A 24,094-nucleotide genomic window follows, 5' to 3' on the forward strand; every position below is an offset into this window, starting at 1 on the left:
CATATTTCAACCCATATATTAAAATCAAAAATTTGTGCCCAAAATAAAATTTCAGCCATCAACACGATATGTAAAAATACCTTATCAACGATATGAAGAGCATCGCCAATGACAGCGAAAGCCAGCTCCAATGATGACGATATCATAATTGAAGGTCTCGGGAGTGTACACTCGACGACTCAGGAGCTGAACTCGGAGAGAACTCAATGCTTCTCTTCGAAGTCCACAGAAGCGAAGATTGAGATTTAGAGGTTTAGCTAAAAATGAAAATTGAGTGTGTGGTTTGATTTGGGGGGAATTGAGGAAGATGATGAAAAGGAGAGAAAAAGTGACGACTGCATTATTTCAATTATATAGAGAGGGAAAAAGAATTGCGTGAAATTGAGAGATGAGTTTGGGAATTAGGAGAGTAACTAAGAATTGAAGAGAGAGAAAAAGGAATGCATTATTTATGTCTCATATTGTCAATGGTTAGAGATGCAATTTCATTACTTATTCTTATCTACTTCCTCCGTTTCTTTTTACTCGCTACACTTCTCATTTCACGGACTCCTAGGCAATTTTTGGAGAAGACAGAGGTAGAAAGTAAAAAGAAAAGGACCCATGTGGGAGGAGAGAGATGGAGAGAGTTTATTGCCCAAAAAAAGAAGTGTAGCAAGTAATGTGAAACTTCCCATAATGGAAAGTGTAGCGAGTAAAAAGAAATGGAGGAAGTATTAACAATTTCTGTGTCCTCTTTCTATTCGTTTCTCAATCTCTCTTTATTCAAATTTTAGGGCTCCAACGACGGCGAAAAGTTCCGTTGAATCGATGAAGATAGCAATTGCCATGGCTCTTCTCCGATCGAAACTCTTCTATCTCCTCTTCTACTTCCCGTGTCTTTCAATGGAAACAAAATATCTCTCTCCCCTTTCTCTCTCATCGTTTGAATATGAATTTCACATTGATGACATCATTTGCTGCAATTTTAGGCGAAAAGTCACTCTCTGATTTAAGTGGGATATTTTTGCGATTGGAGGTTGGATCTAGAGGGACGGAGAGAGAGAGATATGTTAATGGCGGGAAAAGGACGAGGAAGAGGGAGGTTGTCGGAGAAGAAGAGTCTCTCTCTCCTGCGATTGTGGAAATTTTGGTGTTGAGGGCTTGACTACTAGTAGATCTGAATCGGTTTGTGGTTAGATCTCGTCGGAATTCGTTTTTGAATTTGCTCTTTTTCATCCTAAATGGGTTGTGGTTAGATCTGTTTTTTTTTTTTTTTTTTGAATTTGCTCACATAGAAGATGAAAATCTTGGTGAATTTTCGTGAAATGGAAGATGGTGGTGGCAGGGTGGTTGTGGTGGTGGTGTTGGCGGGGTGGTTTTGGTGGTGATGTTGGCGGAGTGGTGGCGGCTGGCGATGGTAGGGTGGTGATTGTGGATCCTAGGTGTTGATATAATATATTAATTGTATTATTAATTAGTCTAATCACATACCCCTACCCATTTAATTGTATACTAGGAAAAATTACCTCAAAATCCACAATTTATAATTTAGTTGTATTATTAATTAGTCTAATCACATACCCCTTCCCATTTAACTGTATACTAGGAAAAATTACCTCAAAATTCGCAATTTATAATGTATTAGTTGTATTATTAATTAGTCTAATCACATACCCCTTCCCATTTAATTGTATACTAGGAAAAATTACCTCAAAAAATCCGCAATTTATAATGTATTAGCTGTATTATTAATTATTATTAATTAGTCTAATCACATACCCCTTTCCATGTAATTGTATACTAGGAAAAATTACCTCAAAATCCGTAATTTATAATGTATCAGTTATATTATTTATTAGTCTAATCACATACCCCTTCCCATTTAATTGTATACTAGGAAAAATTACCTCAAAATCCGCAATTTAAAAAATGTTACATGTATTTTAAAACGAAGAAAGTATAAGCTAAAAACTAAAAAACTTAAAATCCAGGTAAACTATTGCAATTTGAATATACAATTTTACCAATTAGACCATCGATATATTGCATACAATAATTCAAGACATAACTCAAGTCAAAAACTAGTTGATATCCTATGAAATTATATAAATAAAATTTACAAATCACAAAATATCTCTAATCTATATTATCTACCTAATGTAGGCCTGCAACCTTTTTATCTTAAACCGAAGGACCCCCTCAATTCTTGGTCGGTTTGGATTTATTGATCTGTATTATTATCTTAATACTCCCAATCTCCCATAATAGCTTATCAGCATTTGGGGGAATGAGATCAGTTTAATTCGGACATTGCATATAGAACTATAGAAGTATAATATACTATATAGTTTGATAATTAATGTATAAATGAGATAAATTTTTTTTTTTTTTGAAAGAATAAATGAGATAAACTTATATAGGGGTGATTAACCTCTAATTGTTAATCAGATCCTAATGTTGCTTTAGAGCTTGATAGAGGATCTAAACTTACGACAAATGGAAGCCATAAGATAAGATGAGTTTGTCTTGTAAGAGACCGTCTACTTTTAAATCAAAATTAGGCAATAATTAGTCCAATATTAACAAGAGAATTAGTCCAATAGTGAGTAGGATAATTTCTTTTCGTGAATAATTTAATCTATTTAGTGACTAGTTCTACTTTTATATTAAAATCAGATCGTCTCTTTTAATAATTTTTGATTAAGTATTGGCACTTTTTCTAGAATGAAAAGATTTGTCAGAGGAAGTCAATATTTTGTTCAAGGTTATGATTAATTAGTAAGCATATTCATATTATAATACTACTATATGGTATGCAAGATGTAACAGATATTTACTTTACTTTTAGCTTCTTATTCATATGTTCAGTTCTACCTTTGTTATTACATTATTTCAAGAAAATGTAAAGTGCTCGTATCTATAACACACAACTTAAGAAGGACAATAAACAAGATAACCAAAGAAATTTGTCAAAATAACTCAAAACCTCTATAAGCCGATCAATTTTCTTATGATTCTACCAATGTATATGTTATTTTAACTAAGTTCTTTTCTGTCAAAAAAAAAAAAAAAAAACTAAGTTCGTCATATTAACTAAAATCAGTTTAAGATTTATGCAAAATAATATTCCCTCCGTCTCATAATATAGTGCACACTTCTCATTTTTTACAAGAATTAAGGAAAATAGGAGTGGTAGGATTTCTAAAAAAATATATCTAAGAAAGTATTTATTTGGTACTTTTGTCTTGAAACTAGCACTTTATTTTATTTTTTCTTTTAAAAAAGATCAAAAAACAATGAATGTTTCTTAAAATAGTGTAAAGGGAAATTCTCACTAGTACCATCCAATTATCGACTTTTCTCAATGGTAGACATTTTTTTTTATTTCTTCCCAATAATACCACTATATTTATGACTTTTTATTTAAAGTGTTTTATTGTTAACAGAAATTAGGCTAAACTTTAAATGTAACTAATAAATATTAAAAAAAAATATTTACTGTAATCTAATACTTGGCTGTCATACGCACTACCCAACACCAAAAATTCATCCTCATCAAAATTGGACCTTCCCCTGTTAATTGGAATGTGATGAATCGTTGGGATGTTGAATTATAGGAGGAAAAGTTAAGATAATGGGTAGGATTCTATTTCTACTCCCTCTGTCCCAAAATATAGTTCCCATTTCTATTTTAGGAGTCAAAATTTAAAATCTTTGACTAAATATTTTCATTAATGTATACAAGAAAACATATTCATGTGCTGTCTTGTTGGATTCCTCTCAACGTGTACATTTATAATATCAATTTTTATATTTTTAACTAATATGAAATAGAAGATATAATAGGTCAAAGATACGTCTCGGAGACTGTGCAAAAAGAAATGGGAACTATATTTTGGGATGGAGGGAGTACTTTATAGCCATTAATAATTTTAACTTTTCTTTAATTAAAAAAAATCAATTTAATTAAGAAGTCATAAACATAGTGGTATCATTGGGAAGGTAAATGAATAATGCCTACCATTGAGAAAAGTCGATAGTTGGATGGTACCAGTGAGAATTTCCCAAAACAATAAATAGGGGACATATTTTGAAAGGAAAGTAGGGTAGTTTGGAGAGTTTGTGTAGAAATTGAGGATAATTTAGTCTAAGCAAATTAATAGAAAAGAAGACAAGCACAACATTTTGGGACACCAGAAAAGGAATGTGAGTAGGGATGGGCATGGGTCCAGGACCCTACCTGAACCTTGTTGGACCCAACCCTAATTTAAGGGTCTGGGTCCAACTTTTTCAGACCCTAAGGGTCCGGTTCCGGGTCTGGGTCCAAGTAAATTTTTTAGGGTCCGGGTCGTAAAATTTTGGACCCAGACCCTACCCAGACCCAACCCTTAGACCCTAAACTTATTTAATATATACATTTTTACTCTTTTTAAAAAAACGAATTGATTTTCTAAAAGACTAATAGCTAAACCAAAACACCAAAACACCCATTCTGAACTCTTATGTAAGTTGTGTTTGTTTCGTTTTTTTTCAGTTTGTATGTTTTTGTTTGTTTTTTTTTTCAGTTTATACGTTTGTGAATTGTGTTTGTTTCGTTTTTATTTCAGTTTATAAGTTTGCGTCTGTTTCTTTTTTCAATTTATATGTTTGTGTTTGTTTCATGCGATTTTTTTTGTTTGTGTCATGCGAATTTCAGATGATTATTGATATTAATAATGCTGAAAATTTGGCAAATTAAAGAATTAAGCCTGGACCCTCTAGACCCTCTAGACCCTTCAGACCCTAAGGTCTGGGTCAGGGTCCAATTTTTTCAGACCCTTAGGGTCGGGTCCGGGTCTGGGTCTGCAAAAAAATTTAGGGTTCGGGTCTAGGGTCCGGCTGGACCCTACCCAGACCCTACCCTTGCCCATCCCTAAATGTGAGCACTATATCATGAGACGGAGGGAGTATGTTATATAACGTAATAAATTCCTTTTATCTAAACAAATATATTAAAAGGCGTTCCTATCAAAGGAACGATGCCACATGACACTCTGCTCAAACTTCTAATAATACACATGTTTATAATCTCATTTAAAAATATTAACTATATGTAATAACTAGGATTCAGACACATGACTTTTGAAATAAAATGTGAGTGTCCAACTAACCACTAATCCACTACAATTTCAATGCTTAATGTTTCAAAGTAAAACATAATAAAGTCTCATAATTATATGTAAGCATAATGATGATATAGACAAATTTTTTGATCTCTAACACTTATCATGTCATAACATCCATTTTTCAATTTTACACTAAACAAAATATTAAAAAAAGCTAATAAAATCAAATATAAGATTTTTGATAAATATATATTTGATAATTGTAATTGATCCGTGACATCTTGGAAAAAAAACAAACTAGTTGATACATTATTTTGGGATAATGTAGGGGCTATGCACTCATAAATTATAAATTAAACAATCAAACATGTATGCTTTTAATCAGTCCGAGGAATGGTGATCATAGCATAATGTTAAAGCAATTATTGGTAGATATCCTCGTTCATTGTATATAGTGCTTAAAGCTTAGAAAACCATCTTCTTAAGGAACTTTCCTAGTCGTAACTTAAGCCGCAGTGCTGGCAAGTGGCAATTATATGCCAAGCAAGGAAACAAGCTTCATGAAAGCATTATTAGTGTTCCAGTGTTCCTTGCTAAATCACTACTACTATATATTCTATTTTCTTTTATGCACATAAAAAGAAGATAAGTCTATAAGAGTGTTTGGTATGAAAAGATTTAATATTAAAAAGGGATTTAAATAAGCGTTTTTATTTCTAAATGTTTGATATAAGTGTTAAGTAATAAATACTGTTTTTGGAGGGAAAAATAATCCCCCAATTTGTTATCCTGATCAAACTAGTGGAAACAAATTACCTTTCCTTCGTTAGGGGGCGTTTGGTATAATCAATGTAAATGGAATGGAAATGATTTGAATAACGAGGAGAAATGAAAATAATAATTGTTACCTTTAATAGTTGTTTGGTATCCTAGTGGAGTGGAAACAATTGAGGTTTATGATTAAGGAAGGAAAGATAATTTGTTTCCACTAGTTTGATAAGGGTAGCGAATTGGGGAATTCCGTTTCCCCCCAGAACCGGTATTTATGACTTAACACTTATACCAAACATTTAGAAATAAAAACACTTATTTGAATCCGTTTTCAATATCAAATTTTGAGAGATGATACACATACACTCGATGTATGTGGGCCACACATACACTCGATGTATGTGGGCCACACATACACTCGATGTATGTGGGCCACACATACATTGGATGTATGTGTTAGTACTAAAATGTATATCTTTTCTATGTGTTACTACTAAAATGTACACCGTTATTAATAAAATTACAAACTTACAATCATATGAACCTGTTTTGTTATTCAATGATATTTGAATTTACATAATACATAGATGATTGAAATACTATATTTCGAATTGAATTTTATTACATGGTAGGATGAAATATAACATTATTTTTCTACAAATAAATTAAATAATTGAAAACGACAGGAAAATTTAGTTGAAATCAATAGTAGAATAATGGTGAAGATGAACAAGATGGAACTAATATATGAATAATCTGGAAAAGAAATTACAATTCATTTTTTTAGTTTTAAACAAAGGATTCATACAAATCTAAACAAATTTTTTTCATAAAACAAATTTTTTAAACAAAGATAAAGAACAAATTATTAGAAACAAAATTATCTGTCGAAACATTGTAAGTTTGTAGTATTTTTAGTAATAATATACATTTTAGTAGTAACACATACACCAAATATAAATTTTATTAGTAACATATACTTCCAATGTATGTATGTGTGGCCTACATACACCCAATGTATGTGTAGCCTTTGCGTGGGTTCTCTATCTAATTCAACATATAACTATGCAAGGGGGGTTGTAATTAGTTGTGGCTCATAGGGGCCTGACCCCGATGAACTTTTTTTGCTTTGGAATATGAAATATATATTTAAAATTTTGTAATACAATGATTAAAGATTCAACTTTTAATCTAGAACTAGTATTTATGTTCGTGAGTTTCCTCGGGTTACTATTTTTTTCCGAATTTTATATGCATTTGCCACGTACCCGCGCAACGTTACAAGTCACGCCGGCTTTCCTAAGTAGGTTTGGGGAGAAAATATGACCAATCCCAGAGAAGTCCTAAAATGTCTAAAAAAAAAAGCCAAAATTGAAGGTTATAATACACGCTTTCAGACTTTCCCGGAGCCCGAGCTCCGAACGTCACCAGATTTCTCCTACGAACATGGGAGGTCCTTGGAAAGGAGTCATGTGGCTTGGAACGAATATGTGGATGCCTTTACGTTCATTTCAAGGCAAATTTGGGTTTCACGAGAAATGAACAAATTGGGTGTTCAGAGACTTTTCGAGGCAATTCAAATGGCACCAAGCACCCGTGCAACGTTACAAGTCACGTAGGCACTCTTAGGAATGTTTCGGGAGAAATTTTGACCAGGCCCGAAGAAATAAAAAAATGTCCCAAAAAAAGCCAAAATTGAAGGTTATAATACACGATTTCGAACTATCTCGGGGTCCGAGTTTCAAATGCCACGAGATGCCTTCTAGGGACATGGGAGGTCATTGGAAAGGAGTCATGTGGCTTGGAACAAATATATGGTTGTCTTTACGTTCATTTCGAGGCAATTTTAGGTTTCACGAGTTATGAACAAATGGGGTGTTTAGTGGTTTTTCGAGGCACCACAAATGGTGCCACGCACCCACGCAACGTCACAAGTCACGTCGAATTTCCTAGGAATGAGTTTATGAGATTTATAATAAAGAATACAACAGTGGTCATGCTCACTATGAGCACTATCAATTGGAAATGAGTTTATGAGATTTATAATATTCTTTCAGTTTTGATTTTGAAAGTTGAGAGAAAATACGAAAGAGAGAGTTTCGTTTTCATAACCATAATCATATGAGACTAGTAATATATATTTGTATGCCAAAAAAAAATTTCTTGCAAAGATTTTGAACATAGAAAAAATGTTTTATTTTTTCTACTTGCATAATTTTCCCTTTCCTTCTTGCAGGCTTTAAAGTCTCTTTTCCTAGAGAGAATTGTAAATGTCATTTTCAGTGAAAAGGTATAGAACTAAATCGTGCACCCAAACTAAGGTTTCACTATCTTCTTCTTTAGTTAGTTTTCTAATGTTTGTTTTTTGAGCAAATTAACACTTGTATCCCTTTCAAATAAAGAATCAAATTTAATTAGTGTGGTACTAGTTCTAACATTGCTGAATATCCTTGTGAAATGCCTAGATGTGCATTTCTGGTCACAATGCCGACTTGCTCCGTAAAATTAACATGTTAAGCATAATTTTTCCTCTAATTTTCGGTGTTTGTATCGTATAACTCGTTGCTTGCCAATAATGTGCTTCTTGAGTCGACCAACGAGTTCAATTGTGTTAATACTTGAATCTTTAAACATATGGAAAACTAATTATATTTAACCTTTGAATGAATTTACCATGATATCTCTGCTTTTGAGTGATATGAATGTGATAGGACTAAAGATTACAATAGGGAAGGAAATATGTGTATACTGACTTGTATAGTTGTATACTTGTATGCACCCGCCACACCCCTCAACAATACTTAGAGCTCCTTCAAAAAAACAATACTTAGAGCTAAATATTGTGCATTACCTATGCATGGAGTTATCATGCGCTCGTGGGTGTTCAATGTACATGATCATGCGCTCATGGGATGTGTGAGCTCATGGGATGTGCGAGCTCATGCTCTAACATATATGTGAAGGACATGTGTCATGAGGGCTGCTTATCGGTTGAGCGAAGTTCGAATTGTGGTCTGCTTGACTTGCGTTCGTTTAAGTTTATTCGACCTCGAGCCGAACTTCAAGTTTAACGAGCCGAGCTTTGCCAAATGTTAAACGAGACGATCTCGAACTGTTCATGAACACGCTTGACTCTTTATCATCCCTAATTTTTACATGTTTTATTTGTTTTTCCTTTTTAAATATTTGAGATTTATAGATTTTATTTTAGACTATGGATATTGACTTATTATTGTGTGATATCTACGTTAATATGTTTATGTATATGTATAAATATCTTATTTTTCTATATGAAAGTATATTCAAGCCCCTTCACAGGCTTTCGAGTTGAGCTTTGCCTAAATCAGCTCTGCTCATTAAAATCTCGAGCCGAGTCCGAATCCGAGCCACCACCAGCCAAGTTTTGACCGAGCTTGGACCAAGCTGATCTCAAACTGTCCGCAAATCGACCAAACTCATTATCATCCCTATATGTGCCCTTCCTCATCACACATGCCTTATATACAATGGTAGGAGATAGAAATACTATTTGAAGATGCTCATGAGAATAATCTTTGATTTGATATCGCTAAACTATCACCTAACAAATTTAGAAATGAAAGTTAACAAATGGAGCTTCATACAAAATAGATTCCGTGGCTCAGAGTGACAACCGACCTGAAATCTAAAGCGTAGAAAACTCCAATTTATAAGGATGACACATTTTACAAATTCACTTATGCAACAAAGATAAAATTGAGCTTTTCGTAAAAAGATTCACAAAGTCTTATAAAAGACGGTATCACGTTAGTCTTAACGTGAGACCTTAACTAATATACCTCAGCGTTTAACTAATATATACTTCAGCGCTTAACTAATTCATCCAGAAGCAATTTAAGGCTAGCATAACTAATAGGTGCAAGCGCTTAACTAATAGGTGCAGACGCTTAACTAATAGGTGCAAGCGCTTAACTAATTCTACTGCTGGTTTGATGTACGTGCATGATGTTAGCGGTCTCACGTTAACCGTCTCACGTTAACACTAACGTGAGACCGTCTCACCAAAGACGGAGTCAAAAAAATTTTAAGCACACGAGTCAACAGTAGACTAGTGATAAAGGAACATGCAGTATAATACCTAATCATTTGTGTTTTTGTTAGTTTTCACCGCATCCTAATCAAAACTTTGTTCTAGTCTCCATATGCCTAAGATTTAGTAATTATAATTAAATACAGGTCTTACTGTAAATATATGCACTTTGCACAAATATAAAATTCTCAACCCCACGTCGGTCAGTAAATCCGTCGATATCTGTGTGAGAATTCTTATCACTCGAGTATACCATGATTATTTATTTGAAACCACCAAATCAGTATAATCACATAATAAATAGAGTTTCAAGTAAATGAGCAAAAATAGTGTTGAGTGTATCATTCATACAGATGGTACATTGAATGTATGATGAACGCACTCGATCTGTATCTCTGTCTCTGGCAAGACAAATTATCTCTAGTCGTTAGTTCATTACCATTTTTATTATTTTACGTTTGTCAGTCAAAACTCAAAATGCCAAAAAAATAACCTTTCAAAAAAAAAAAGTGCCAAATAAAAGCCAACGGCTACCCATAGTCTCTTTTTGTCTACCTCACTCCTATCTCCAATTTCGGCGACAATTTCGTTCAAATTCGAACCCAAAAAAAAACATTTCACTCCAAATTACAAACAATAAGAACCAAATTAACATAGAACAAAAATTCTAATCTAGGCAAAATTACCTGTTTCTCATTTGTTTGCTGACTAATTGCCATCTGGGCATCTCTTGTTTCCCCCATTTAATCTCTCATTCTTCCTCATTTTCTCCTTGATTCTTCCCTTTTTCTGGTAAGAATCCATATTATATCTTTTTTTTCATTTTCTCCTTGTTCAAGGAATTAATTACTTTGCTCTGAAACGTTTAATTTTCTTTTGGCTTCATTTTCCTTGATTGCATTTGTGTTTTGGGGTTTTTTTCTTGTGATTGTTAAAAATTTCATTGGAGACATTTTGATCATTTGAGCTTGTGGAATTAATCAATTGAGTTTTATGATTTTTGGGTCTTATTTGATTGAAGCAAAGGAAGAAAAAAGCTGATAAAAGGTTGAATCTTTCTGGGTCTAGTAAGTGAAAACCTCCATTGTTAATTAAGTTTATATTTGTTACTTTAAATTTAGCTTTACCCTTTTGTGCAGAAAATCCTTTTATTTTGTGTTATACACATTATCTTAAAATGTAAATTTGTGAATACAATTATTACTGCATAAATTTGTTTGAAGGATTAGGGTATTCTTTTTCTTTGTTTTATTGGTCAATCTTGAAGAAACTTGGCCAATCCAACTTCAGCATTTGCCAATTTAATTGGTTGTTCTAGGCTAGTATCTCTTAATGTTGTAATATATACATTGATAGAAAAAGGAGAAAAAAGAAGAAAAAAAAAAAAAAAGAGGTTCTGGGTGTATGTTAAGGGGAATTTAAGGAAAATGTCTGCTGGTGCTGGTGTTGCCTTGAGTTCCAATCACGAAGATATGGTGCATTTCCCCGGTTATTTCGATAACCGGGTGGATTTGCACTCAAGCGAGTCAATCTTAGTATATCTCAGTGTTGTCGGGTCTGTGATTCCTATTCGGGTTTTAGAATCCGATTCGATTGCATCTGTAAAACTCAGGATCCAAACATGTAAAAAAGGGTTTGTAGGTAAGAAACAAATACTTGTGTATGGAGGGAGGGAGTTGGCCCGGAATGATTCCCTTGTTAAGGAATATGGTGTCAGTGATGGGGATGTCCTGCATCTGGTCCTTAAGCTTTCTGATCTCCTAGCCATCACAGTTAGCACTACTTGTGGGAAGGAATTCGATCTTCAAGTGGATAGGTTCCGGAATGTTGGGTACATTAAGCAAAGAATTTATAAGAAAGGAAAAGGTTTTGTTGACCTTAAGGATCAAGAACTTTTCTGTCAAGGAGAGAGGCTTGATGATCAAAGGGTAATTAATGATATTTCCAAGAACAATGATGGTGTTATCCATTTGTTGGTTAAGAAATCAGCCAAAGTTAGGACTATACCTATTGAACAAGATTATGAAATATCAGTTGTGGCATCGGATATTAGACTGAGGGAGAACCCAAAAGGAGATGAATGCGAGAAACAATCTGGTGAGCTCTCTGTTGGGTCTTTGAAGGTGCCCAATAGAGAATTTTGGTTAGAACCCGTCATTGTTAATCCCAAAATTAAGTTATCATTAGCATTGCGGGATATGATTAACTCAACATTTGATGGCTTAGATAAGGGTACTATACCAATCAGATCCACCGAAGGCACTGGAGGAGCCTATTTCATGCTAAATCCGTCAGGCCAGAAGATTGTAGCTGTGTTCAAGCCTACTGATGAGGAGCCTATGGCTGTCAATAATCCACAAGGTCTACCCATCTCACAAACCGGTGAAGGGTTGAAAAAGGGAACGAGAGTTGGAGAAGGAGCACTGAGAGAGGTTGCAGCATACCTTCTAGATCATCCGAAGAATGGGCCTCGCTCATCGTCTTGTGATGCAACAGGTTTTTCTGGGGTGCCCCCAACTGCTATGGTCCGGTGTTTGCACAAAGGATTTAACCATCCAGAAGGGTATGAAGGCACATTGAAAGATGTAAAGATTGGATCATTACAAATGTTTAGGGAAAATGATGGTAATTGCGAGGATATTGGTCCTCAGGCTTTCCCTGTGGAAGGAGTTCACAAGATCAGCGTTCTTGATATTAGGTTGGCCAATGCTGACAGGCATGCCGGAAATATTCTTTTCAAAAAAAATGCCAAAGATGGCCAAATTGAGCTTATCCCAATTGATCATGGCTATTGCTTGCCTGACAGTGTAAGAATTCTTTTATTCTGCTAATGTTCATTCACCTTTCTCAATAATTGCCATTGCTTCTATATGGTGTTTTTGGTACTAAAAGGAACTTCTTACCTGTAATATATATACTGCTTAAATCATGGGATAATGTTCATTCACCTCATGGACTGAGAAAATATATTTGACGTATTACTCACAATCTCTTATGGCACATCATGTTACTTTCTGTTTTGATGAACACTTTCTGCTTATGGGATAAGCCCTTTTTAAACGAATATGGAATATGGAGTATTAGATATTATATTATGCGCTTGGCCTAGCAATGTGAATCATACAAGAGTTTGATTGTTTGAGAATTATATAAAATGATATCCTGTGTATGTATATAGTTGTGCTTTGATTAATAACACGCACACCATTAAACAGCCTTTCTGCTACTTCTCCACACTAATGTGGTTTGAACCTCATCACTCATATGTTCTCCTTCGTATGGCAGTTTGAGGATTGCACATTTGATTGGCTATATTGGCCACAGGCCTGTCAACCCTTCTCCTCGGACACCATCAACTACATAAAAACACTTGATGCTGAAAAGGACCTTGCGTTGTTGAAGTTACATGGTTGGGATGTACCCATAGAGTGTGCTCGCACACTACGCATCTCAACAATGTTGTTGAAGAAGGGAGCAGAAAAAGGCTTGACCCCTTTCACCATCGGAAACATCATGTGTCGTGAAACACTGAATGACAAATCGATGATTGAAGAAATTGTTAGCGAAGCTCAGCAATCTTTACTTCATGGAATGAGCGAAGAAGATTTTCTTGAAGCCGTTTCTCAAATCATGGATATCCGGCTAGCTGAGCTCAATTAACAACAAATGAGATGAGTGATATAGTTACCTATTTTGCCTAATTCTATGTATTATTATCTATAAATTGTATTTTATTTTGTATAGTCTGAAAATTGAAGCAGTCCAGTTTTCGAGGGACTGATTGTCTTGAGGTTCTTTGTCTCTCTTTTGTTGCTTCTATTCTTTGAAGCAACCAATTTTTTTTGACTTGTATAAGAGAACAGAAGAATGCCATTATGAAATAAGACCTCTGTCAGACAAACATATATTAGGCCTGATTTCTGTTAGTTGAAATCTTCTTCACCCCCCCCCCCCTCTTTTTTTCTTTCATTTATGTGGAGAATTTTCCAGGGAGGTGAATTTAGCTGTTATTTTGCTTCAGTTGAATGAAGTCATGCTTTTGGTATTGTTAAATGCCTCATCCTTGAGAATTCTTGGAGATAATATTGTCACAAGACTTGTAGTGGTTCACGTTATTTCTACTCCCTAACTTGCATTTCATTGACAATTAGGGGCGAAGGGAGGGGGTTTTGACAGGGGCCATGGCCCCCCTCGTCAAATTTCTATAGAAAAGTGGTGAAAATCTCGGCCCTCCAAACTTTCGATTATATTGGCCCCCGTAGCTTATATCGGCCCCTCTAGCCTATGTGTTTTGGCTTCTCCCCTGATTGACATATTCACATATACTAGTAGCTTGGACTTCGAGTCTGAATTCTATGTACTATATACACGGTCTATTGCAAATTATTGTTGTTGGATTATTCAATTATTCGTTATCTCCATTTCTATTATAGCTGAAAATATATTAAAACTGCTTAGTAATAAACGAATTGGCTACACCACCACCACAACAACAATGGCAAAGCCTTAATCTCGATAAGATGGGGTAAATGTATCAGTTATCTATTATATATATATATATATATGTAATGATACTTGAAATACATATTTTCTTGTTACTAACTCAATATACATACTCGACCAAAAATATGTATGGGAGGAAGACAGTATATAGTTGACAGATAGTAATATGCAAATCATATGATATTAGTCTATTACTAGGATATTTTGGTATAAAAATCATGCAATTTAATTAGTGCAATATGTATAGCTTTCAATCAACTCCAAAATGAGAAGAGAGACTTAAGATGAAAAATGACAGTTAAAAAAAATAAGCAAATGGTTTTTTGAAAAGCGGCTAAGCTTGTCTTGTAGAAAATAGAAAAGTTGTATAGTACACCATTAGTATGCAAGCAATTCGTTAGTTACTTTGAGTCCTTGAACTTTAATCTCTTTATTGAGCTAACCTTATATTTGTTGAACTCGTTTATTTTTCGGAATTTGTCTTGTAAGAGACCGTCTACTTTTAAATTAAAATTAGGCAATGGTAAGCCCAATATTAAAAAGAGAATTAGCCCAACAGTGACTAGGTTAATTTCTTTCGGTGACTAGTTTAATCCATTTAGTGAGTACGTCTACTTTTATGTTAAAATCAGACCGTTTCTTTTAATAATTTTTGTTCAAACTTATCTAACATTTCATTTGATTAGCTCAGATAATTGGCCTAAGGAGTAACCTAATAGGGAACACCAGCATAAAGGCGGGATACATTTACAACCCAAAACACAACATAAGACTTCCCTATCCTAAGGGTGCCATATTCACCAAGTGAGCTCTACAGACTCCTTGTAACGTGCTACCATATAATTTCATACAACACGAGCAATGTACCCTTTGATGCATTAGTTGTATCATGGGGATATCATCTATTGAATACTACCATTTTCCGGGTATAATATAACTGATGAAAAACCTCAAATTTTGCTGTCAAATGGATATTGGGTAATGAAGGTTAAAGCTATATTTATTTGATTCTTTCTTACATTATGGGGATTTCATTGATCTTATTGTTACAAGATTCTTACTTTCTGGGTTGTTTATCAATCGCTACATTTCCTTTATTTTGAAGTTTCATATTAATTGCTACATGTTCATTTCTGACGATATATTATCTCTATCCCTCTCCTCATCACACGGGTTCTCTTTTTATCTATTTCTATCTCTCTCATATTTCTATTTCTTAGTATGTGTGTCTTCCATACCTATAGTGATTAATAAAGAACATGGGACGTACTTGGGACAAATTGCGTACAATCGACTAATGGTTACGTGTGATTTGCTAGCATAATTGCCCTAAATTTGCCTCTTAGGTGCTTGAAAATGAATTTTTTTGCCGCAAAATTAAATCTAATGTTTTTTCCTTTGTTTATGAGTTTGAAGGATGTCAAGCTCCTCGTATAAATCAGGCAATGAGGTACCTTGCATGTTAGATGTGGGGGTTTGGAGGGAATATTAACCAAGGTTAGGAAATTTTAAATTTGGTAGTGTTTTTTAAAGTATTTCCACGTACTTTTGAAAAATAAACATGATATAAAGTACTCCCTCCGTCCCAAAATATAGTTCCTATTTCCCTTTTTTCACAGTAATTTATGCAAGTACAATTTAACAGGGCTAGTAAAGATTTTTTGTTTATTTAAATAAATATTGTATGGAAAAAGATGATTTTAGGAGAGAGAATGGAGAATAATTGGTCAAAGAGTATTAATTATAACATTGTGGTTGAATAAACAAAAGAAAAAACAAAATTCAAGAAGCAAATAAATGATGGGACACGGTTTTTCTAGACAAATTACGAAAAAATGTGGAACTAAATATAAAAATGGGAACTATATTTTAGGACGAAGGGAGTAGTTTTTTAAAAAATAAAAGCGTCTTTAAAAAATAGTTTCCTAAAATTCTTCCTTGGTGTTTTGGGCTTTTGGCACAAAGGTGTGTTCTTTACCCTGATTTGATGCCTTGATTCATTTAGCATTTTATTACATGAACCAAAGTAACTGGCACCACCTTCAAAGCGTCGCATTCGTGAGTGTCATCTCGCCAAATAACTGGCAACACCTTCGGCCACTTCTTCTGCTCAGCACCAGCCAGTAATGTTGAATTTGTTCTTAGACGTTTTATTGTGGTCATTATTATAAATGCTTGCAAATATTCGAATATGGTGGATGTTATTTTCAACTTTTTCATTCAGAATTCTGCTTGTTTTGAACGCTTTGGTATAAGCGTATTTCTTAGACATCAATTACAATAGAAAAATCCAGATTACACTTTAAATATTACTTTCTCCATGTCCAAACCCGGTAAAATCTAGATGCAAGCTTAGCACGAATCCGTGTAGGAATTATGCCTTGAATTTGTTCGACGAAATGCAGTCGACAAGGCATGTTCGCAAGGCCGCCCGATCAGGTCGGGCAGTACCGTCCGATCAGGTCGGGCAGTGTCGTCCGATCAGGCCTGAGACGAAGATGTCAACATGCTAATTTTGCAGGGTGCGTGATGGCGTCGAGCGTAGTAGCGAATTACGACGGGGGAGGTCGCCTAATCGGGCCGACGTGCATTATGGGTTTGGGCAGTAGGCCGCTCGATCGGGCGGTAGCCGATTTTGACGAGGAAATGCGTTTTCCTGAGTGGGGTATAAATAGGTTTTAAACCTAGTTGATTTATACTATGAATCAGGTTTTAATTACTCTGTAATCCGGTTTTCCTCATATCAATAAAATATTCTCTCTTTGCCCGTGAATATAGCCGATACTTTGTTGTGAGTTTTTCTTTGTTTTGCATTTGATTATTTGTTCTTTCTCACATTTGTTATAGCAATCAATAATGACCTAATTTAAGCTCAATCTGAATTAGAAGATGTACTTGATCAAAGCTTAACCCTAACCTACGACGGATTGGACCTGCAATCACCTAGACTAAGTAGTCACGCCACCCAAACTTGACCTAAGCAGCCAAAATAATTGGACAAAAACCCGACAAATGGCCTAAACCGGATTGAACTTGACTTGAACTCTAAGATAACACTCACCAGATCAATATGATCCAACTTGATACTAGGGCTAACTTCAGGTTAACCTGATTTATATTTCAGGTTACTTACCCCTAACCCAAATTCGACCTGATTCTAATTTCAGGTCGAAAATCACAACCCAAACTCGGCCTTACCGATTTCGGATTGACCCGAAACCAACCCAAAATGACCTGAAATAAAATTCAACTATACACGCTAAGTTATGAAAATATGGGTTAATGACATGAAATGAAATTTAGGCGATCCTGGAAATGGGCTTGGCCCAATACAAATAAGAATAACAAAAGACAGGTTGTATAAGTTATGAAAGTCTGGGTTAATTTCAAGTTGACCCGACTTGAAAATAATCCGACTTCTAAATCATGTTATTTTCAGGTTCAAAAAGTCAACCCGAACCTAACTCATTATATTTTTAGATCGGATTGGGTCGATCCATTTTTTATTTCAGGTCGAAAATCTCAACCCATAGCCGAAATTTTCAGGTCATCAGGTCGAGTTATCGGGTTGGGTCAACTTTTGCCGGCCTTACTTGATAAAATAGGATACATTAGCCCCACACGACCTGACTTATCAGCCATCTCAGAGACGACGTGTACGATTAGTCGATTACCCAACCCAACACCCGATTTGAGTGATGTGTATACGTGTATTTCTCTTCTTAAGCATAGTACAGATTAGAACGAATAAGTAATAGTGCCATTAGCATAATGGACCAACAGAATATGTTCTTCGTGATAGAACAACGTAATATCATCATACATGCAACATAAGTCCCTTACCTCTTTATGTATAAATAGAGATGTAACCTCCTGAACCATGCACATCACAGCACACTTACTACCTAGCAACTTCCCGTCAACTACTTTCTAAGCTAAGAAAATGGCTCAAGCAATCGCCAAGGTACGTGCAGAGTTGCAAATTTAATTTGCTAGTTTTACTCTTTCTCGTTCTCTGTGCATCGTTCGAAATCCATTCACCCATTTCTAATTATGTCATAAAGTAAATATTTGTCAATATTATTGATATGTATCTCTACGTTGTATTGTGTTGTGGTAGAACCAAATTGTTGCCAAGTACGGACCTTATGGTTCACAATTGCCACAAAACTACTGCATGGTACTCAAAGAAGGTGAACACATCAAAGAAGTAATAATAAGGCATGGATACATCGTCGACGCCCTCGGGTTCGTGATATCTAAGCCATGTCAGGATACATACACCAAGATGTTTGGTGGCAATTCTGGAGACGAGTCCAGGGTTAGTACACAATCATAATATTCAAGACACTTTTTCATGTCTCAAAATTACGTAATACTCCCTTCGTCCTCTATATTAGTTTATCCCTTTCTTTTGCGCAGAGTTTTAGGAGAAATAATGTTGTGGGTCATAGAAAGAAAGAGAAACTATTATCTTGTATTAAAGTTGAATGTATGTGTGATGAAAAGTTTGTGGTCCTATTCCAAAAATAGCAAAAAAAAAAAGGGGTAAACTAATAAGGGACGCCCTTAAAAGAAATACGAGTAAACTAATAGAGGACGGAGGGAGTATTTTAGTAAGCGGAAGTTTTGAAAATGTAAAACAAAAAAGAGACGGAAAAAGATTGCATCGGTATATCTTCATAATAGTACATGATCATCGAACTTATAATTGCAAAACAAAATCGCATCTTCTTTGTGTTTCCAACATTACTAATAGTAGTTTCCTTTTTTTACATACTTTCCGTGTATTTATAGATTGTCCTCAAGTGTGGTGAATTCATCACACAAATTTCTGGGACATACGGAAACTACAAGTACAAGGATAATGAATGCCTTATTGGTACACTCAAGATACACACCAACTTATGCCCATCGGGATATGGACCATATGGAAAAGACTGTGGTGTTGAGAATGTACATTGTTTCTCTTCTCCACTCCCAACTAAGGGCCCTATTGTCGGATTTTTCGGAAGGCACGACAACTACCTCGAGTCCACTGGAATCTGCGTCAAAGAGCTGGTAAAACCTAATTCTTTTTTTTTAATGTACGATTTTGTTTCCTACACCCAATATCTGTAAGAGAGATTTTCAAAAGATGCCAATGTAATTTTAGTTAAGGCTACACTATATATCCTAGCTAGGCACCTAATAACTAATTCGTCTTAGAATAACCTTACCATATTGCTAATGCTTCCATTTGTTTTTTTTATGAAATTTAGGATTGCTCATGCGCTTAAGTATGCTGTTGAAGTCTCTGGTTATGTGAGAACTATGAATAAATAAGGTGCTTCAATGATGACTACATCATCAGTTTCCTTGAAGCCATTTAACTTAATGTATACTACAAGTGACCTCTTTAGTGTGATTTGTAATCAGCAACTTGAGAGAGCACTGTATTGTTGTCTTTGTTTACCATGTAATAAACAGATTTAAGCTCTATATTAAAATATGTCTTGGCCTTTAAGGCTTTAATATCCTTCTCTTTATTCGCTTTAATAAATTATACTCCCTCTGTTTTTTTTATCTTTCTCACTTGGAATCTTGACATTATTCATTCTTAGAAAAAATCTTCTCAAATGTTCTCAATTTATAAGAAAAAATATAGTCAGGTGGGGTCTTGTTTGATTCGTCTCAATTAGCACTTTATTAATATTCAATCGTTATAATTTTTACTAATATATAATGGAAGATATTTAAGTTTCAAAACGTGCATTGGAAGACGCGCACATGAAAGTGAAAATGATAAAAAAAAAAAAGGAGTATTAAACAAGAGAACGTATTGTGTCGGACTCGTCCGACCATAATCTTGGTCGGACGACTTTCAGGTGGTTCCAATTTTTTTTCAGGTTGTCTTCATTTTTTTTCAGGTGGTTCCAATTTTTTTTCAGGTAGTCTTCATTTTGTTTTCAGTTAGTCTTCTTTGTTTTTCAGTGGATTTTTGTGCTTCAGTTAGACTTACTTGGGTTTCAGTTGGTCTTTCTTCTTTTTCAGGTAGTCTACATTTTTTTCAGGTAGTCTTCATTTTGTTTCAGTTAGTCCATTATTTCTTTCAGTTGGCCCATTATTTCTTTCAGTTGGTCCAACTGAAAGAAAAGAAAGTCTAACTGAAAGAAAAGAAAGTCTAACTGAAAGAAAAGAAAGTCCAACTGAAAGAACACAAAGTCCAACTGAAAGAAAACAAAGTCCAACTGAAAGAAAACAAAGTCAAACTGAAAAGAAAATAAAACACTAACCTTTGATTTCTCTCACTTTCTCCTCCTTCTTCATTCCTCAGAGAGAGAAAGATGATGGGTGAGACTGAGAAACACTCCAAACATCAACTTTCTCATCATACCCATTATCTTCTAATATCTCCGGCGCAACATAATACGGTGTACCAACAACTTCATTCATCAACATTACATCAATTTCCGCTTGAAACCCCAAAATCTCTCTCCCTCACATAGTCGTCACACCTTCACTTTCGATCTCCAATTACAGTTCTCGAAGATTTAACATCAATTTTTCCAAAAATCCAATTTTCCAATTTCAGATTTTGGAAGATCAAACAAATTCCAGTTTCGAAGATTAACATGGATCTCCATACCGTCGTCGCCAATGACGAACTAGCGAGCTGTCGAATATGTCGATGAAGATTCTGAATGCGGCGATGTTGACGTCAATATTGTTGTTAGTTTCTCAAGCTCACATCAATGGCGGATTGAGGAAAGAGAAGATATATAATTTGGTTCCCGCTAAGAAACAAAGTGCAGCACTAATAAATCCATGAGAAATCATTTGTAAAATGGCCCCATCCCTAATCTCTAATGAAAATCAAAAAAGTAAGTAGCAGGATGAGAGGAGAGAACTGGGCTCAGCCCGTCTGACGAGAATATTGGGTCAGACGGTCTGACCCAATACTTTCACATTAAACAAAGGAAGCAAATATAGTTTCTTTTGGCAACAAGGAATGGAGTATAACCGTATAAGTTGCATTAAATCATATCATGAACCAATAATAATGCCAACAATCCAACGCTAAGGATAGATACTAAGATACAAATGGCGAAACCAAGGGGGGCTGGCGTAGGATATGGTCACTCCAATCGTCTTGAATATCACTCGTTATCATTTCTCAGTCGAATGCTATATAGACTCGTGTAGGCGTGTTTTATTTCGCCGACGCGGTGTGAGCGTGTATTTCATTTGACTTCCATTGTAAAGGTTTTATTAAAAGACAATTCTTTTTATGAAGAATCGTAAACCTAATTGAATATTTGGAAATCGTAGGGACATATAAAGGACTTATGCAATGTAGATTTCCCTGTCATGACTCCATAGATGGTCAAAGTGCACCAAATATTGAGTTCAGGGTTGAGGGTACAATACATTCAAGAACTATATTATCTCCAATTCTTTAAAAGTTTTTCAAAAACAACCTATTATGTAAAATGTCCATTGTTCAATTTTTGCACTCGACAAAATATTACAAAAATCTAATAAAATCAACTATGAAATTTATGTATAATAAGATATTTAATAATTGTAACTGATTCATGACATTGTCCAAACCAAAATACTAGTTATTTGATTACTACATGAGCATATAAGTACACAATATACAGATTAAATTTAAAATTATTTGCAACTTGAGAGTTTCAAGATAAAGTGCAAGAAGATGTTTTGGAATGAAAAGCAAATCCCACTCCCTCCACTCTTTATTGATCTACTTACTGTTCGATTTCATCCGTTTTCTAAAGTTATATCCATTTCAATTTTATTTTCTATTTTGACAAAACTTTACATACTTTATCACCTAGGACCTTGGCCCACATTCTTTCTCTCTTTTATACTCTATACCTTAAGATATACGGTATACCTACACATTCTCTCTTCACTCAAACGCTCCCTCCTTATGCTTTTCATTTTAATGAGTAAATCAATGAAAACAAATATAATACAAGGATCCCGCTAATGGACGCTCCGGGACACTAGATAAGAAATATAATTGTTCTACTTAATTACTCTTATTTATACAAAATAATAGAATAATATATAATTTCAACGCAAAGCACTTAATGTTTTTCAATTTAATTCCAATGCAAAGCATCTAAATGCATTGCATTGGAATTATACATTATTATATTATTTTATACAATATGAGTAATTAAGTAGAACAATATATTTCTTATCTAGCGCCTCCGGGGCGTTCGTTAGCTTTTGCCAATAAAGAAATATAAATATAATATGGTCGTTCTTAAACTTTGAAAAAGGAAATATAATAAGTGAGTAAATCAATGAAAAACGAATGGAAGATAATTAATGAATTAAAGTACTCCCTCCGGTCTTTATAAGTTACCCGTTTTGTTTTTTGACACTATTCACATACATTATTTGGACTATCTCTTGTAATTTGTATGTAAGGAAAAATATAATCATGTGAGATCTTGTTGGATTCGTCTCAATGTGTATTATTCAAATATCAGCTTTTTGTAATTTTTGCTTATTATCAAAATTAGAGATATTAAGGTTCAAATTAGTGTCTCGACAAATATGGCCCAAAAAAAAGAGGTAAACTAATAAAGTTTATTTCCTCCTTTTTCCATTTATTTCTTTATCAGAACTGAGTGTAGCACAGTACTCCATACATTAATTCTGTAATACTGGTAGTATAGGGAAAAAACTTTATCTACCCAGTGGGTCAACAACCCATTACTAATAGAAATAAATTAATAGTGGAATCCAACTCATTATTTTTAATAGTTTTTTAATACTCTATTTCTAGTAGGTTAACTACGTGCCGGGTAGATGTAGCATTGCTCGTAGTATAGTACAAATGTATCTCAGTGATTAAGTAAAGTGCACACGATTATATTTATACCCCATTAAAATATGAGTAAAGACAGTAAATCAGCATTGAGTCCCTCCCCCACTTGGGATGAGTGATGGAAGCATAAAACTTGGAAGAGTCCAAGAATAATATGATGTCCAATGCTCATTGCTCAAGACTCATTAGTCAAGACTGTCTCAGTGTCTTGTATTTCTCTCCTCAAATTTCAAGGACCCTTTTTTACCTTTTAGCTTCGTCTTTCAATAATATTTTGAAATTTTGCATTTTCCATATGAAGAAGCAAAGTGTGAATGTGAAGTACATTATTTACATTACCAAAACTAATGGACATTTTCCTTTACTCGTCGTTCCAGATCAACTCGCTTATTTAAACTATTAAAAAAACCTAATTTTTAATTGATTATGTTGAACAATGCATTTCTACGTTTAGTTTATTTAACTTCACTCATATTACAGGAAGCTAATTAAGTTATCCATATATATAATTTTTTTTATGTCATAAGTAATAAACTTGGTCATACTATTATAACTTATAAGCATAGCACAAAACATAGATGTTCACTCAAGTAGAGCTTTAATTTGTTATGTTTTACTTCATTACTTGAAAATTATTTAGATTTTTACCTTAAAAAAGGCATCTTAACTTTTCATTGTAAATTTGTAACTTTATATACTTCATCTGTTTTTTTTAGTTGCAGCACCTTTCACGTATGCCAAGACGCTTATTTAAGCGCTAATATCTCTAATCATATATAAGTAAAAATTATAAGACGTTGATATTTGAAATCCTCG

General features: G+C 34.3%; 2 protein-coding genes across 2 annotated transcripts; both read left to right on the forward strand.

Moving 5' to 3' along the window:
- The first annotated feature begins 10,415 nt into the window (after positions 1-10,415).
- Positions 10,416-13,844, forward strand: LOC104892138 (phosphatidylinositol 4-kinase gamma 4). Its single transcript, XM_010677974.3, has 2 exons — positions 10,416-12,734; positions 13,213-13,844. Exons 1-2 carry the CDS (start codon positions 11,355-11,357, stop codon positions 13,585-13,587), a joined length of 1,755 nt encoding a protein of 584 aa, XP_010676276.2. The 5' UTR covers positions 10,416-11,354; the 3' UTR covers positions 13,588-13,844.
- A 4,392-nt stretch (positions 13,845-18,236) lies between these two features.
- On the forward strand, positions 18,237-19,944 carry LOC104892139 (mannose/glucose-specific lectin). Its single transcript, XM_010677975.3, has 4 exons — positions 18,237-18,394; positions 18,551-18,751; positions 19,228-19,491; positions 19,692-19,944. Exons 1-4 carry the CDS (start codon positions 18,374-18,376, stop codon positions 19,707-19,709), a joined length of 504 nt encoding a protein of 167 aa, XP_010676277.2. The 5' UTR covers positions 18,237-18,373; the 3' UTR covers positions 19,710-19,944.
- The last annotated feature ends 4,150 nt before the right edge of the window (positions 19,945-24,094 follow it).

This window comes from Beta vulgaris, chromosome 5 (assembly GCF_026745355.1).
Source record: "Beta vulgaris subsp. vulgaris cultivar EL10 chromosome 5, EL10.2, whole genome shotgun sequence".
Classification (NCBI taxonomy): domain Eukaryota; kingdom Viridiplantae; phylum Streptophyta; class Magnoliopsida; order Caryophyllales; family Amaranthaceae; genus Beta; species Beta vulgaris.

What these genes read in the sequence shown, in the direction of transcription:
- LOC104892138 (XM_010677974.3), top strand. Translation starts at nt 11,355, where the DNA reads ATGTCTGCTGGTGCTGGTGTTGCCTTGAGTTCCAATCACGAAGATATG. An exon ending in GCTATTGCTTGCCTGACAGT is followed by an intron (nt 12,735 to 13,212) that starts GTAAGAATTCTT and finishes TTCGTATGGCAG; the next exon opens with TTTGAGGATTGCACATTTGA.
- LOC104892139 (XM_010677975.3), top strand. Translation starts at nt 18,374, where the DNA reads ATGGCTCAAGCAATCGCCAAG. An exon ending in TGGCTCAAGCAATCGCCAAG is followed by an intron (nt 18,395 to 18,550) that starts GTACGTGCAGAG and finishes GTGTTGTGGTAG; the next exon opens with AACCAAATTGTTGCCAAGTA. An exon ending in ATTCTGGAGACGAGTCCAGG is followed by an intron (nt 18,752 to 19,227) that starts GTTAGTACACAA and finishes GTGTATTTATAG; the next exon opens with ATTGTCCTCAAGTGTGGTGA.